This window comes from Lepidochelys kempii, chromosome 16 (assembly GCF_965140265.1).
Source record: "Lepidochelys kempii isolate rLepKem1 chromosome 16, rLepKem1.hap2, whole genome shotgun sequence".
Lineage (NCBI taxonomy): Eukaryota > Metazoa > Chordata > Testudines > Cheloniidae > Lepidochelys > Lepidochelys kempii.
In genome coordinates this window covers 15,502,092-15,519,171 of record NC_133271.1, presented here as the reverse complement: position 1 = coordinate 15,519,171, position 17,080 = coordinate 15,502,092, and the positions used below count along the sequence as shown (strand labels likewise).

At 45.2% G+C, this 17,080-nt stretch overlaps 1 protein-coding gene across 6 annotated transcripts in view; it reads right to left on the bottom strand.

Annotated features, from left to right (window-relative positions):
* Nucleotides 1–17,080, bottom strand: part of COL27A1 (collagen type XXVII alpha 1 chain) — a 294,861-nt gene that overhangs the window by 72,224 nt on the left and 205,557 nt on the right. For all 6 annotated transcript variants that reach the window (XM_073314250.1, XM_073314251.1, XM_073314249.1 and 3 more), the window contains 2 exons: nt 16,608–16,661; nt 13,475–13,528 (listed from right to left, as the gene is read on the bottom strand). In XM_073314250.1, coding sequence (XP_073170351.1) covers nt 13,475–13,528; nt 16,608–16,661 — 108 coding nt within the window. The remainder of the gene's footprint in view (nt 1–13,474; nt 13,529–16,607; nt 16,662–17,080) is intronic.

The following is a 17,080-nucleotide window of genomic DNA, read 5'->3' as shown; positions in this document are numbered from 1 at the left end:
CACCTGAGAGACGAACCTATTTATTTATTTATTTATTTTTAGTCTCTCAGGTGCCACAAGTACTCCTTTTCTTTTTGCGAATACAGACTAACACGGCTGCTACTCTGAAACAGAAGAGGAGATGGGTGGAGGGAGCCCTGCTTGTGTGTGTGTGGGGTGTGTGTGTTGATTTCTCTGTCCATAGCCATATTTAATTCTCCTCTTGCTCTTAACCCTTGGGATGCTGGCACTCAACAACCAGATGAATGCTTAGGAAGGTGGGTATGCACAGCATGGCTGTGGTTCCCAAGGGTTTAAAGCTTGGGCTTGTTAGACTGTTTCTAACATTCGTCTTGGAGTCAAGGTTCATCTCCTGTTATAGGGCTCCTTGCTGCAGGATTCATCCTACTGCATGTAGGGTAGAAGGCTCACCCAAAAGTAAAGCAACAGCAACCCTAGCTTCAGAACTCTTGAAGCCCATTAGAAGAGTTCTTCCTTTAGCCACAGGTCTTGCTTAGATGGGTGTTTCAGCTGATTCCCAGGCTCAATGGAGCCACTTTTTAGTTTTGTTCTCCCCCTCCCGCCAATTTATTTAATTTCTCATCATGTATTGGGCAGTGCATTTATGTTATTTTTATTTCTATCTAGCCAACATTAAGCCCAAAATGAGAGCCAGAGGAGAAAGACAGGCCAGAGGTCAGGAACGGCTTCATTTTCAGACCTTAATGACTATGGTAATCTTGCTGGGACAGACCCTGAAATCTGAATTTATTCACATCATGGCTCTTCCTTCTGAAGAGTCAAGCTCTCCCATCATCCCCTACATGATACAATTTGAACTCTTTGCATACCACTCCCTGTTATTCACATCCATGGTCATGTCGCTGTTGAAGTCAAGTCATCAAAGCTATAAGATGCACAATGTGAGCCCAAACAGATGCATAAAGGCAACTTGGAATTGGACGTATTTAATAAAGTGCCATGGGTTAGCTTCTCATTAATGATAGGTGTTTTAGGCATTTTATTATAGTTACCTGCTGCTTAGAGAACTGCTATGAACATGACCAGGAATTCATGTATATATGAAATGGGTAGGGGCATGTAGCATGACCAGTTGTACATGTGTGGTCAGATGGCCAGTCATTTGTGCTTAAGTATGTTTTGATGAAACCTCTCAGGTCCAAGTGTACACGGGAACCTTTCAAGGCATGTATATGCATGAGAAAGCCAGGTGTCGGGGGATGAATCCAGCTCCATGCATCTACAGATGTTCAAACATATGAGGAGGCTGAACACGGTTAGCGGAGAACCTACACAAAAGCATGCACGTGACAGTTATCGTCCTGGAAATCATGCTCAAGACTAAAAAGAGATGTGCTTATTCTTCAGGGGTATAACAGAAAAGCATCATTTGTGCACAGTGGAAAATCCCTAGATAGCACTGAAGCTGATCTCAGTGGAACTCTTCCCCCACCCCCATCCCTATCCTAGTCCAAGAGTAAGTTCTGTGACACTGACATACAACAGGCAGAGGGGTGGCAGGTAGGAATAAAAAGATAGATCGAGAGACCACACCAACGTGTGCCATGTCCACAATGGAGCCCTGATCTTGACTGGGCCTCTAGGCACTACTGCAGCATACATAATTCTAACATTGCTTTGTGGTGTATATGTTATGGTGAAAGGAATTCAGACACCAGGCCAAAGTGGAAATAGAGAAAATAGGAGCCAATTTGCTTAATCGAGATGCAAACTGAGAGCCAAATGTAATAACAGGGGCCAATATGTTAGCAAAGCAACTACAGTGTGACAGCAGGGGAGAGAGAGAGACTCACAAAGAGAGGCAGTGTAATAGCAGAAGATGTATAGGAAAGACAGCCAAATTATTACAGCAAACACTGACAATATAAAATAATGCAAAAACTTCTACTGTGTTTGGCAAACTCAGTTATGCTGAACAGACCCGAGACCAAATAACCATAGTGCATGCCCATAAGACACAGTTTAAAGTATACCGAATCTGCTCTCTAGAACAGTCACTGTGCATCAAATGGGAACAGCAAAACCACTGCCCACGCTGCTACATTCAGCGAGCTGTATGGCTCCTAGCTTGGATCGAGACATTTCCCTAACCTGGAAAGGACGCCTCAAGCTCAAAGTGTAGACACACCCTTTGACTGACAGCATACAAATCCACATGTAGAAAAGTTCACCAAAGCCTCCCTGGGTGTAATGGCAAACCTGCTACTGGATTCCCATTTTCCTCCCTTTTGCTTAGCCCGCCTCTGCTCTTTGAACTGTTCTGGATCATGAAACAGTGCAGTATTTGTACTTCACTTGGGGAAATGGGTGACAAAGGGACAAGCAGCCAGGCAGCTTGTGCTTTAAGTCAAACTGTCCAGCTCTGTGAACTGAGTTTTCACCTTCTCTGGGCTACCTGGAAACAATAACCACCCTGTTAGGCTGAGAATTCCCCTCCCCAAACTCATGACTTCACACATCCATCCATCACTTTCCTGTCCGAACTCCCTAGAGAAACAAGCACAAACAAAGAAAAAACAGCATCCGGAGGGAAATTGACCCCTTGGAACCATGAAGGTGGCTGGATCTCAGACAGAGCCACACTGCTCTGCTGGATGTTGGAAAGAAAAGAAGCTGCTACAGGGAACGCAAGTAACATTACTCTGCTTGGATGGTCGTGAGGGGAGGGAGATCCGAGACGTTCAGACCTACAGAGGGGCAGGCATCTTCTCTGCTCTGAGGGGTCATGATGATAACGGAAAGAGACAGACGGGCAGATGGAGACACGTTTCACCCTTGGGGAGTTATTTGAAATTTATCACCATGATCAACACCCTAGAATTGCCCCCAACCTGATAGGGACATAGAAATTGCCAGAATGGATGAGACCCGAGGTCCATCTAATGCAGTCTCCTCTCTCCCACAATGGCCAGTCCCAGCTGCTTCAGAGAAAGGTGCAAGAAGAGATGGCGCAGCAGCAGATGTGGGATAATCTGACCCTCCCCCCACATTAGGTCTCATCCCGATGTCCAACAGTTATGACAACTCTGGCCATTCCTGTTATCCATATAAATGTCCAATCCCTCTTTGAGTCTTGTTAAATTCTTGGCCCCAATGACTTTCTGTGACAGTCAGGCTCAGTACTATGCTCACAAAGTCAGAATGAGCTCCTTGTCTTCCTTGGACCATGATCTCATTTCTCCACAAGTCCCTTCCCCCTTATAATCTGCACAGAAACCAGTTACAGTAGATGGACAAAGGAGCTAATCTACAGATGGCTGAAATGCCAGAGCTTTCTCCAGCATCCTTGCTGTGCTGCAGAAAGACAATCTTGTTTTCCTTACAAATTAATCATAGAATATCAGGGTTGGAAGGGACCTCAGGAGGTCATCTAGTCCAACCCCCTGCTCAAAGCAGGACCAATCCCCAATTAAATCATCCCAGCCAGGGCTTTGTCAAGCCTGACCTTAAAAACTTCTAAGAAAGGAGATTCTACCACCTCCCTAGGTAACGCATTCCAGTGTTTCACCACCCTCCTAGTGAAAAAGTTTTTCCTAATATCCAACCTAAACCTCCCCCACTGCAATCAATCAATATGGAGACACAAAAACTGTCCCCAGGCAGAGTGTCTGAGTTGAGGGTTGGCCTTGTCCTCATTGGGACCATTATTCTCTTTTCCTGGGGAAGCTGAAAACAGGGGGATCAGCAGGCCAGGGGTGAATCAAACCCCAGCAATGGTGGAGAGTGTCTATTTTTGCACCTCTGGAAACTACAAGTTCACACTGAAAATGGAGCAGTGGGAATTCTGCATCTCTCGGCAGCACAGAGCGATGCCCTGTCAGAACACCTATCTGTTGAGAAGGAAACCAGATGACAAACCAGAAATTCTCAAGGAAACGGAAGGAGCATCTTGGTGATGCTGTCTTCAGAGAGATTCTAAGGGTTCGAGGCCCACCACTCAGCGACTCTGCTTGAAACATGACACAGGCTCAGAAGAGTGGGGCCCACTGCCCTTTGGCACTCATCACAGCAGCCTTTAAGTGGCCCAAAGAATAGTCATTGAGTGAAATGAGGCGCTCTCGCTATGAACCGGATATGCTAAGTGTGCGGTACTCTTCTGCTACCCTAACTAGTGTGACCATATTTTCCAAAGAGAAAAGGGGACACTCCCAGCCGCTCGTCCGAGGCCCTCCTTTCTCCCGCACGAGGTGGTTGCCCAGTCGCTGGAACCCTGCCTTCCCCCCTTGTACAGGGCTGTCATCTCCACTTGCCCCACATCTCTGCAAGTCCCTCCGCACCGCACCCCACTTTTTGGACAAAGGCTCAGTTTTGCCAAAAAAAAAAAAAAAAAGTTGGGACAGTGGGGACAGGGCTTAAAAAAGGAACGGTCCTGGCCAAAGCGGGATGTGTGATCACTCTAACCCGAAGCCCCATCTCCCTAGGCCCCGCAAGTCTAGCATCAAAGACAGACTAGAACCAGAACTGAGCTGGGCCGAGCACTTAGGCCACTCCCAAGGAGTTAGTCAATAGCGGACACATTTGCTCATCCAGCTGTTGCATACAGTTATAAGGCCAGTCTCTCCTCAGAGACAAGCAGGTCTCTCAAATCTCTTGTTGTATTCCATCCCTCTCCGCCCCCCCCCATCCTTTTCCAGTCACCTGGCACTGTACTTGTGGGAGTGGTCATTGAAATGGATGGAGTCCCCTGCTAGCTCCAGCCTGCCTTCTCACAGCTCTGCAGCTCAGGCAGGGAAACCTGGACCCCCAGCAATGCAGCCTGCCAGTACTCGCATGGCCACAGCACTGTTTGGAGTATCGTAGTTTCTTCCCAGCAGTTCTCTGTCACCAGCAACCCAGGAGTCCAGCAGGGCAATCTCCCTCACAGCAAGCACCTGGTTAATCCATCACTAAACATTTCATCAACATCTGACTTGAAAAGGTGAAACTGCCCCTGCATTCAGGAACAGACCAGGAAAGCTCCATCTTGCCCAGACTAAGAGGTTTCCCTAATTCACCCTGACAGGAAAAGCTACATTTAGCCAATTAGTTAAATCTTTGAAACTCCCTTTTACTGACAATGCCAGTTACAGACAAGTGAGGAAAACCCTGGAGCATCTACAGGAAACTGGAATGCCAGCAGGCAGCAGTAAGCAGGGTCTACATTACAATGTGCTAGGCAGGCTGCATAGTTGTCTTCTGGGGGCTGTGAAGTTTCCTAGAGCAGCTAAGTTTTCATTTAGTATTCAATATCAATCAGCACCTAGACTCCCCAGCAGATAAAACCCATCGCGCTAGATGCTGTACGAACAGTACAACCTCTGAAGAGCTTATCATTTAAATAGACAAAAGAGGAAAATAGGAAGGTAAAAGCAGATTTATCTCCATTTTGCAGATGGGAAATCCTATTGGGATCCAGGAAGTGGGAGGGCAAAAGCAGATGGGAAATAGGAGGCAGAGAGAATTATAGGCCCTGATACAACAAAGCACTTAAGAACATACTTAACTTTAAGTATGTGACCAAGGTCACACAGGAAGTCTGTGGCAGAGCCAGGAATTCCAACCAGATCTCCCTGAGTCCCACTCTGGCGCAATAGCCACAAGACCAATCTTTCTCTCTATTTAAATCAACAAATTATACTTCTGGCCCTTTCGGTTACATAGGCCCAGTGGTGGAAGGTGTGTTGCTATGAATTGGAATAATACAATGCATTTTAGGGTCAAATGTTTATGTGCAGAAGCAGGTGAAACTTAGCCATTTTAACTGATGTTTGCTTTGGGGTCATGGATCACAGAGTGATACCCAATGTGAGGGGAGAAGGAGGTGGGGAACCCACCCAGACCTGGACTGACTAAATGTTTAGTAAAGCCTGCAAAATACAATTGCTCAGCTTTGTTTGACTCTAAATAGATAGTTCTACTTAGGTACATTTCTTGCTTTAGTATCTCCAGGAGGCACCATGCAGACCTACAGGGTAGAAAGTCAATGGGATTTATGCCCCGTAGCGCCGAAATCATTTTGAAAAACATCACATCACTTAGGCCCTTTTGAAAATGTTATCCCTAATCCCATTCCGCACACATAATCGTTAGCCCATTTGTAAACATAGGCTTCACTGCTTACCGTCCTTTGTGTTGGTTTGCTACTGCTAATGTTGGCAAGCTCATAGAATCATCATAGAATCATAGAATCATAGAATATCAGGGTTGGAAGGGACCCCAGAAGGTCATCTAGTCCAACCCCCTGCTTGAAGCAGGACCAATTCCCAGTTAAATCATCCCAGCCAGGGCTTTGTCAAGCCTGACCTTAAAAACCTCTAAGGAAGGAGATTCTACCACCTCCCTAGGTAACGCATTCCAGTGTTTCACCACCCTCTTAGTGAAAAAGTTTTTCCTAATATCCAATCTAAACCTCTCCCACTGCAACTTGAGACCATTACTCCTCGTTCTGTCATCTGCTACCATTGAGAACAGTCTAGAGCCATCCTCTTTGGAACCCCCTTTCAGGTAGCTGAAAGCAGCTATCAAATCCCCCCTCATTCTTCTCTTCTGCAGGCTAAACAATCCCAGCTCCCTCAGCCTCTCCTCATAAGTCATGTGTTCCAGACCCCTAATCATTTTTGTTGCCCTTCGCTGGACTCTCTCCAATCTATCCACATCCTTCCTGTAGTGTGGGGCCCAAAACTGGACACAGTACTCCAGATGAGGCCTCACCAATGTCGAATAGAGGGGAACGATCATAGCCTCAGGCAATACTACCTTCCGAGAGCTTCAGACCGAGACTGAACAAAACTATGACACTGCTAATAAGGACTCAAAGCCCAGATGTGAACAGCCCTAGCATCTGAATATTGAGGAAGTTTGGATCCAAATTTTGCATCTCTAGTGTATATCAGTCAACAGAGCTACAGAGTAATGCCTCCAGCAGACAACACTCCATCTGAATAGAACTTAATGCCTAGAAAGGTGTTTCAACAAGCGAGAGCTACATTTTTCTTTTTCAATGGAGGCAAGGTGCAGACAACTTACATACAGAGGGAGAGGCCATCAAACTTTGATATAACAATGGAGAGAGACAGTCACACAAACCTCAGGGGGATTCCTGCCTCTTATTCCATATCCTTAAATTTGTCTTGAAGTGGGAGATATTTCACAATGCATACATCTTCTACATTGCTGCCTGACGGACGCTTTATATGGTAGAGTTCCAGGGGTGATGAATTGTGCCTCAGTGCATTGGGTTCAAGCAGCTCTCAGGAATCTTGAATTTTAGTTTATCTGCTCTCCAGCTCTTGTACTTTCCAGATAGTAGAGGATAGCAAGGGCCTTCTTTCCAAACTAGCCAGTCAATAGAAGTGTTGGGGAGATGAAGGAGGGAGCAGAGGTACCTTTCACCATCACACTCAGGAAGGACAGCTAGGTATGCAAGGAGAGGTCAGAAACAGCAGGTGCCTTCTCAAAATGCAAAGCCTCTTTTCTCTTCTTCCAAGTATTTCTAATTCAGCCACATGAGAAAGAGCTGGAGTGAGGTGATGGATGTGGCATTAAGAACCTGAACAGAACAGGCCCTGAGAACACTCTGTGCCACCGGATGAGCCAATGACCTCTGTCATTCACCTGGACATGGACACACTCACCCCACTGTCAAATGATTTATAAACTCTGAGTCTTTAGCTATTAATCTAGTGTGTAATGCCAGTGTTAGAGACTCCCAAGATAAGCAGGGGCTCACCAATGGAACATGGAAGCAGAACATTTCCAAAGAGAATTACCAAACTTTCAGACATTAACAAGGAATAACCCAAAAAGAAAAGGAGTACTTGTGGCACCTTAGAGACTAACCAATTTATTTGAGCATGAGCTTTCGTGAGCTACAGCTCACTTCATCACTTGCATCCGATGAAGTGAGCTGTAGCTCACGAAAGCTCATGCTCAAATAAATTGGTTAGTCTCTAAGGTGCCACAAGTCCTCCTTTTCTTTTTGAGAATACAGACTAACACAGCTGTTACTCTGAAAGGAATAACCCAGTGCAGCTAAGAGGTGGTACACAGGAGTTCAGATACTTCTCATTTTTGCAGAGAAATTTAGGAGATTTTCCCCATCCTCCTTCAATCCTTGCTGCTGCCACTTCAGAGGCCTTAAAATGGTGTGACTGTCCTTTTCCCAAGGAAGGTTGAACATACCGTATTCCAGCATCTTTTAATGCTGGTCTTTCAGTCAGCTGAAAGGTCACTGGAGAGCAAAGTAAGATGCTCTTCTGCCTTCTACTAGCCAGGTACTCATCCCTGCAAGCCCAAGAGCAAAGGAATGATTTTAGGACCTAAGTTTAAATACCACCATGTTGCAAATGACCAGGGTTTGATAAATTCCTGCAGTCACTAAGGCTACAAGCTGCAGGGTTCATGTGGTTAGACAGAGATTGGTCTAGTTATCCAAGTATCAGTAAGGAGTTCTGAAGCATGCAGCATATCTAGATCTTTGCTGGTTTTAGCTATTTATTGTTTAATGCAGGGGACTTGTTGACATTAGCTGGCATAGCTGGGAGACACAGATACACCCTGTAAATTCTACCTCTGGACTTTTAAAGACTGCAGCTTTTTTGAGTTACCTCTAGGCAGCCACACTATGGCTCTGAGTTAAAGGAGTAACATTCCTGAATTGATGACTGGCACCTTGGCTGGGAGAACAGGCCAGGATGAGGGGCTTGTCAGATGGATTTCAGCTGGAGGTTTACAGACCATTCCATAAAGTCACAGCTTCAGTTAATATTAAGCTTCACAGCTTCAACTGATATTAAGTTTCCTGTGCAGATTCTCAATCCAGGTCTGAGCTGAGTTCATGGATAGGGCGATGAAACCAGGCACATTCCTGCTGTGAGGAGCTGATTAGCCGGAGCTTGCTCTTGAATTTGTTGCATGGTGTCTGCTCTGATGATTTGTTAGCCTGGGCATTGCCCGTAGGGTTCCTGGGATGTGGCATAGATGGCATGAAGAGCAATGAAAAATAAATAACCATTGCAGGCCCCTCCTGATTTAATGTTTGCTTTGACATTTCCAGCATGGCTGACTTCACTTTTTAAGCTTGGCAAGTGTCAGTCTGTAAGCGCTAGTCCTTGCAGGTCACAGAGTAAAGGCCTCAATTCAGAAGATGAAGTTTTGAGCAACATGGATCTGGAGAAAGAGAAGCTATTAAAAGGTGACAGATTTAGCTCAGCACTAAAGTTTTCTAAGTGAGTCACCTGCAGGTCCCCCGACTGTAGCCAGGGTCATAGGTGCTAACGCATCTTGGCATATCAAGTACTTTTATTTAGGTGCCTGACTTTGGAAATGTTGGCCGAGAGAGTTAGTTGAATCCCATTAGCCAACTGGAAACAATCCCAATCTCAACCATCAGATCTTCAGCTAGGTTATCCACTAGCCATCCTGCCATTCACCACTTAGTACCTGCCTGCCTCCAGTCAAGGAAATCCATCTATGTAACCCTTCTGAATATTTAAATGGAAAACCAGTCTTGTCTTGCTTTCTGATCTAGAGTGGGGGGTTAAGGGAGGAGAAGCCAGCTATCCCAGTCTTCCTAAAATTTAAATCCTAATTCCTCTAAACACTTAACTGTAAACGTGCTTAATCCCCATTGATTTAACTTTAAGCGTGTGTGTAAGTGCTATCCTTTATAGGGATGGTCTTAAGCACATTCTAAAGGTCAGCATGTATTTGTGTGTTTTTCTGAATTGGGGCCATAAGGAAGAGAAGAGAGAAAAATTGCATTTGTGGAGGCTTGTACAACATCGATTTGATGGCTAAAAGTAAACTGGAGGGAACAATAGTCCGCTCTCATACTAAGAAGAGGAAAGTTATGATTTTTAAAGGTTCTCTTTTTGACAATCAGTATTTTTATGTCAACAGCACAATAGCTATAACAACTTAAATACAGATCCCAAAAGTCTCCATTGTTCTTTACAATCCAAACCATATTTGCTACTTATGTTGTCTTCAAAAGTGCAATTACTTTAACGAGGTATCCAAACACGGATCAGTGCAATCCACAAACATCTGGCAGAGTTTTGCATTAATGTTTCCATTCTGAATTGAATTACATCTCTGCTGTGAATTGTAATATGGAGCATGCTGCGAAGGGCAGTGTTTGAAATTCCATTCAGGGGATCATTTCCCAGTCCTCAAAAACTAAAAGAAACAAAGAGCATGAATGGCAAGGAAACTACGCAAATAAGGAATATGAGGCAATAGAGAGACAGAGGCAGACATGTGCAAAGCAGAAAATTTCAAAGACAAGAGAGCTGTGAGAACAAGCAGCCCTTGTGGTAAAGTCCTATAGAATGACAACTTTTTAGAATCCCATTGATTTAATCTCTATCAGATTATTTAGGTATTGTCCATAAAAGAAATATAACAACCTATATACTATTAAAGAACTGGTTTGAAAGGAAAGATCAGTGAAGAGTGAGAGTAGTTAAATTAGCTGCAGAGCACCAGCAGACACTGGCTTCAAATGCAGCACACTAATAATCTCGCTGATACAGAAGTACTACTACAAGGAGCTGTACTAGAGATCAAGACATTAACACAGCTTCTTCACTTGACACTACCTCCCCATCTCCCTCCACCACCACTCCCTGGTCTAGAGTGACTTTTGTCATTGTTAGTCCTTGGTACTTTGATGTGGTCTGAAGTCTGGATTTCCTCAGGCATGAGTGGAATTACCGAATGCAGGAACGTAAAGGAGAAAACAACTGGTCTGGGGGCTGCTGGGTTGGAAATCTGGAGAGGAAATCTGGCCCAGTGATGCCGAACGAAATTTCTATAACATACGGTATGTCATTCTGGGATGGGAGTGCACTAGTGCTAAGGATTTACAGAAGTTAACTGGCTTCCTGTTGTATCGCACCGGAGAGACTGAGACTCTCTTGCTTTCTCCTTGTCTAGCTCCAGCAATGTGGCCTCTAGCACCACTAGGGTTAGTTTCACCTCTAGAAAGGGGTCGTCCCCACTCTAATAGAGCAATGGTTTCCTGCCCTTGGTCTTTCTTCCGAGACAATCATTCTTAGACATCAGTAGCCATTCTTATGTTCTTATTTAATATATTAACGCAGTCACCTGGGCCTGAAGACAAGGCCTCATTGACTCCATAGCTTATCCCCAAAGCAAGTCCAGCCCTTTTAAAAGCTGAATCCATTCTAGAATCCATCTCTTCCTCCACAGCAGGAAAAACCTCTCACTGGACATTTTATACAGTAAATGAACCATTAGCCACTCTAGTTCCACTTGCTTAAAAATGGTGTTTCACCCTGCAAGATGATAAATATTCTATTAATCAGCTCTGACAGCATCAGGGCAGCAGAGGAGCTAAAAGCTGGTGGTTTGCTCTCCCAGTAGCCTGATTCATCTAGTCTAGCTAGAATGTAAGAACTATAACAAGATCCTGTGCAAGTCTGAGCCTCATGCAAACAAGGAGCCAAGTAGCACAGTCGCACACAGCTGGCTGTTGAAAGAACTGACTTGGCTCCACGGAATGGGGTTGGCGTTCCAGAATTGGAAGCTGAGAGAGAGAGGCAGTCACTTGGATCCCTTTTCTGCCCTTATATGAATCAGGGCACTGAAGGCTTACACCCCAACGAGACTGTTTGATATTCTCCAAGGAATATCTGCGGAGCCTGTGCAAGCGGCAGGGTGGGGGGTCATTCACATGTCATTGTTCATTCAGATCTACTCTGTAGTCTTTCGTTGAGGCAACTCCCAGATTCATTCACAACCTTCCTTGGAATCCATGTCTTCAGTTCCTCATTAGTCATGCTCACGGATTCACTGACCAATTCCGTTAATTCACACCACGTAACACAGAGACTCCTCAGCTCCCGAGACAACTCTTCAGAGAGGAGGAGTGCAGGAATTACAACACTAGGGCTTCCCTTAATACAAGGGTGGGGGACAAGGAAGCTAGTTTTCCCAGCCAAAGACAAAAAATTAAACACCATGACATATCTTCTGAGTGGGACATTATTTTATGTCCTCCTAGCAGTGCTTTTAAAACTTAAAACAATTCAAGGTGACTATAGCCCTGTGGTTATAAAACTTTCTAATCAGGTGATCCCATTTCATTCTACCCCATCCCAGCTGCCTGCAGAACAGATTAGCTATGGCATAGGGAAATGCACACGAGTGCTTGCTGTCCTACATTCTCCAGGCAGGCGTTGCTATAGGCTGTGGGCTGTGGCGAGGGAGAGAGAGTGGAATTTAGGGTTACTCCAGACCTAGATTGAAATATATGAAAACAAACCTTTTACAATCCTTGGAAGGAAGACCTTACAGTGACGTGATGTATTGTGCTCTTTGGGTCCTCAACAAAAACCACTCACCGCTAATGCTTTGGACACATCAACTGGACGAGGAAAATCAATCTAAGTCTGAACTGGCTTTCATTCAACATGAGCAGGAAGAACAAGTTCTAATTTCCTAACTGGCATATGGAGCTTGCAGAAATATTTATGCTATGTAATATGTATTTCTGCTATAACAAGTGATGCTATTTAATATCACTAGTCAGTTTCAACTCCCAGGTAACGGCTATCCAAAGTGAGAATAGGAATTCATGTCTCCCTTTGTATTGTGGTAACATGTAAAGGCCCTGATATGAATTGGGACCCAGTTGTGCTAGGCTGTGTCCAAGAACATGGTAAGTCACAGATCCTGCCCCAAAGAACTTTTACTCTAATTAGAGCATGACTCCAAATGCATCTTCCTCACCACCACTGCAGAACCTAGCTAACAAGTGAGACTAAACCAAGTGAGACTAAAATGGAAGGAACCTGGAAAGCATGAGATGCACTTGCCTTATTGTTACTCTGCCCGAGTCTCTATTTTTCAGCCTTGCTGGTGCTCTGTACTTTGGTAATATTTTGTGGCAACTAATTTCATAGCTGGAGTTAAGTGCCTGCAGTCATGATAGCAAACTGAAACAATCTTTATCATCCTTCAGTTAAATCACTACACACGGCCCCTCTCAGGTCATCCTCCCGCAGCCCCCAGGAAAATGAAGGCAGTGTCTCTGGTCTTTTAGCTACAGCTTTTATCCCTTGCTGAAATCCTGCATCACTGGACTGTACCCATCATCTTCACCAGCTGTGCCCATCATCCCTATGTATCTAGCAGGAAAACATGATGAGCACATTTTAGGTTCTTGGCTTCCTTGGAAATGCCATGCCAAGACACTGACCTCTAGGCAAACAGAGCCCTTTATATATTTTATCTGCATTCACTTCTTTAAGAAACCTATCTCACTGACACAACAGCAGCTTTCCTCTTCGACACTCAGTAACTCACCAACAAGAGCAACATCCCACCATCCTGATCCCATCTCCAGCCCTTAGTTATCTTTATTCCAAGGAACTAGCCACCTAAATCTCTATGTCAAAAGGTCAGAGAGGAGATTGTAAGAATCGTTACTAAGTTAGTAACTGCTTACCCGACGGCCTTTTGCTCCCCTTATACCTGGGGGTCCCCGGACTCCAGCAGAGCCCTACAACAAGAAAAGAATTTGAGAGGAAACAAATTGAAGACAAAATAAAAACACACAGGAACCAACCAAACAACAACAACAAAAGAGTAACTGCTGGATGAGAAGATGACTGTGACACACAAGGAGCAGGTATGTCAGCTGCATATTTTATGGGGTCCCTTTTCTGATTATTGCCAACCATTAAAATGATGTACTCTGTTGGGATTTGTAAAGTCCTACCCCATCCCAAACAACGTAGAAAAACAAAACCATTAAAAATCATTTGCAGGGAGTAAAATTCTATGGAATAACGAGTTTCCCACTTAAAATTCCAAAGAACTAAATCTTTTCAGGGAAATGGGGGACATTGAACTAACCTAACTTTGTAAATTATTACTGAGCCTCTGTATTAATGCATGAGAAGAACCAGAAGTGGGGGATGGTGGGAGTAGTGGGGAATTTACAAGCCTGGATGGGTTGCAATTGAGGACAGTTTCCTATCTGTTAGTTACACCTCTGTAACTGACCCCTTGTAGGGTTAGCCTATCACCAGTTCTGCTGAGGCTCAGTGAGCTGCTTTGGCCTTTGGAGATTTTTGCTGCTGAGAACAAACAATGAAATAAATAAATAAATAAATGCCATGGGTTTTGCTTAAAGAGTAAATAATAAAGGACTGTTTGGAGGTGAAATGAGCTACAGCAGTGGCCTTAATAAATATGGATTTAATATGAGGAGATAATTTGATTTTATTTCCTGGCCTTGCTGGGAAATTGGCTTACCTAAATAGGACTTCAATTTAAAAAAACAAAAACGCCCGTTTGGAGAAAACATTTCATCTGGAGGAATCTGCTGGTTATTTTCCAGCAGGAAAACAAGTTATTGGAGGAGGTTATAGAGCTACACCAACGCAGCAAATGCAGCCTCAGGATGCGCCAATGCAGCAAATCTCACGCCAAGGACTCCGGAGATGCATGCTGCTTCCAGCGGGCAAGACTGTGCTGCCTTTACACTGAGTAGCACCTTACTCTGCAAGCTGCCCCATTGGCTTCCTCCATGGTGCTACTTGTGATGTCAGGTGCTAGCTACCCTGTGTCACTAAGGGCAGCACCATTGGATCCTTCCGCAATTGGCAGCTCTTTGACAAACCCTGGATTTGTGCTGGAAATGGCCCACCTTGATTATCATACGCATTGTAAGGAGAGTGATCACTTTAGATAAGCTATTACCAGCAGGAGAGTGGGGTGGGGGGAGAAAACCTTTTGAAGTGATAAACACCCATTTTTTCATGGTCTGTGTGTATAAAAACATCCTCACTGCATTTTCCACTTTTATGCATCAGATGAAGTGAGCTGTAGCTCACGAAAGCTTATGCTCAAATAAATTGGTTAGTCTTTAAGTTGCCACAAGTACTCCTTTTCTTTTTGCGAATACAGACTAACACGGCTGCTATTCTGAAACTTTCCAGTTTACCAGGATTTCCCAGGCCCTACCCTCAATGCAGCAGGTCGACCTTTCTGATAACCTGGGGGCAGCTCTTTAATTTCAGTCCTAGGCACACACTACTTCCATATCATGCTACCTCAGAGAGTCTTAAATGGCTGGAGACCAGGCAGCAGCTGTCTGCAGCTGGCAGGTAGAGTGACCAGCAGGATCTGTGAACTCTCTTGGATGGGGCAGGGCTGTCGTAAACCTCCAGAAGATAAACCCTTGGCATTGATTTGGCATTTCACCTCAGAAATCTAACTCCCAGCACAAATCAGTTAACCAGCTAGTGAAAATTCACATACATAGTGGGAAATCTGTTTCTGTGCTCCTCTCCTTCCCCTACAACTTCCTCCTTGCTCCTTCCAGCCAGCTATAGCCTTCCTTCCAGCCGTGGCAGTTCTGCCTTTGGCCCAGCACTGGCACTGGCCAACCGCATGAGACTTACCCCAGAATAAAATCCATCCTTGTGCCAATCCCTTGCTCCTCTTTTAGCTGTTGGTTTACCAGAGTTGCTCTTCCAGATAAAGGGCCCAACTGGGGCCAGCTGCTCTGTATATTGCACAAGTCCCTATTCCAGCACAGGGCTCCCAAGCAGCAGCAGGAGAGCTCCCTGCCTTGCCTGGAACCCACAGCTGAGAGGGCACAGAGGGATCCCTCGAATAATGCCTTTAACAAATGAGCACAGTCCTATTTAAATGCTCAGGGGTTGGATGCAGGATTTTGGCCCATTGCATTAGACAACAACGAGTGGCAAAAGTTAGGACCCACGGGGATCCAGAGCCTCTGTTGCCTTCCAAGGATGTTTAAATCCTCCTCCAAACCTCAGGGGACTTATGAGCCAGAGCCTCTAGTGGAGGTGACTCTGCAGCAAACTCTGATGGTCGCTATGTGAACACTTGCAACATGGTCACTGACAGCCAGGTTAATGCAACAATCACAGCTGCTAAACGCACACTGCTTTGCTGCCTTATTGGGCGAGCTGGTTTTCGGATACCTGTGAGCCTTGGAGACATGCTAAAAGAATGCCAGATGAGTTCACCATGATAAGAAAACAAGCAAACACTGGGCACTTCGCCAAGCCTTGCATTTTTCCTGACCACATTCCCCATTAAGAGCTGAAGGCAGATGCTTGCCAGCAAGAGTCCAAATAAGCCATTTGGCACCATCTCTCTCAGAGAGACTGTGGGATGCTTCTGAGAGCTTCAGAAAACCTCCTTCCACAAGTTTGCTGAATCAGGGCCCAACAGAGCAAGGGGGAATGGCTCCTGCAATGCACTACTCAGCACCAGCCCCTCAGACTATATGTACACTTACAAAGGCCCTGGTCCTGAAAGCTGCTCTGTGGGGGTGTGGGACTCTTGCACCAGCTCAGAGCTCTCCTTTGTCTCATCTCCTCGCCATCTCATAAGTATTGGCCCATTTTAGAATTGCTTTCCATGCCAACCCTCTGTATCCCCCATGTACCATGTCTTCATCAGGTTCTCTCATTCACAAATTACCATTCAAACCCAGTGCCAACTGGAAGAGGACTGCCTTGGGTCTGGCCCATGGCACCAGGTATATAAGACACGGACTCTCTTTCCCAGTTGTTACAAGATGATTAGGCTTTACTTACTGGTGGTCCAGGAGCTCCTGAGAAACCAATTCCTCCAGGCGTTCCAGGATGCCCCTAAAAGACAAAGAAAGATGAAGACACATGGCGTGCATTCCCTAGAAATCTTTACCTACTTCCTTTTTCAGTGGGAAAAGCAGGGGGTGATAGAAGCTAGGGCAGCATCAGTCACTTGCCAGCTCAAGCAAGTTCTGCTAGGGTAAAAGACCCGAGGTCCAGGTTTTCAAGGGCTCAGCACCTGCAATTGGAGCCAGATTTTCAAAAGAGCTCAGACTATTGGGGACCGAGCAGGTATGAACTTCTGGCTCTTAAAGTCTTGGCCTAGGGCACCAACGGAGCTAGCGTCAGAGGCGAGACAAGAATCCAGGAGTTCCTGGCGCTCAGACCACTAGACTACACCTTTCCATCAGACAGGATGCGGCAAACAAGCAACACTTCAGATATTGCAGCATACTAGTAGTTAAGAGTTATCTTTG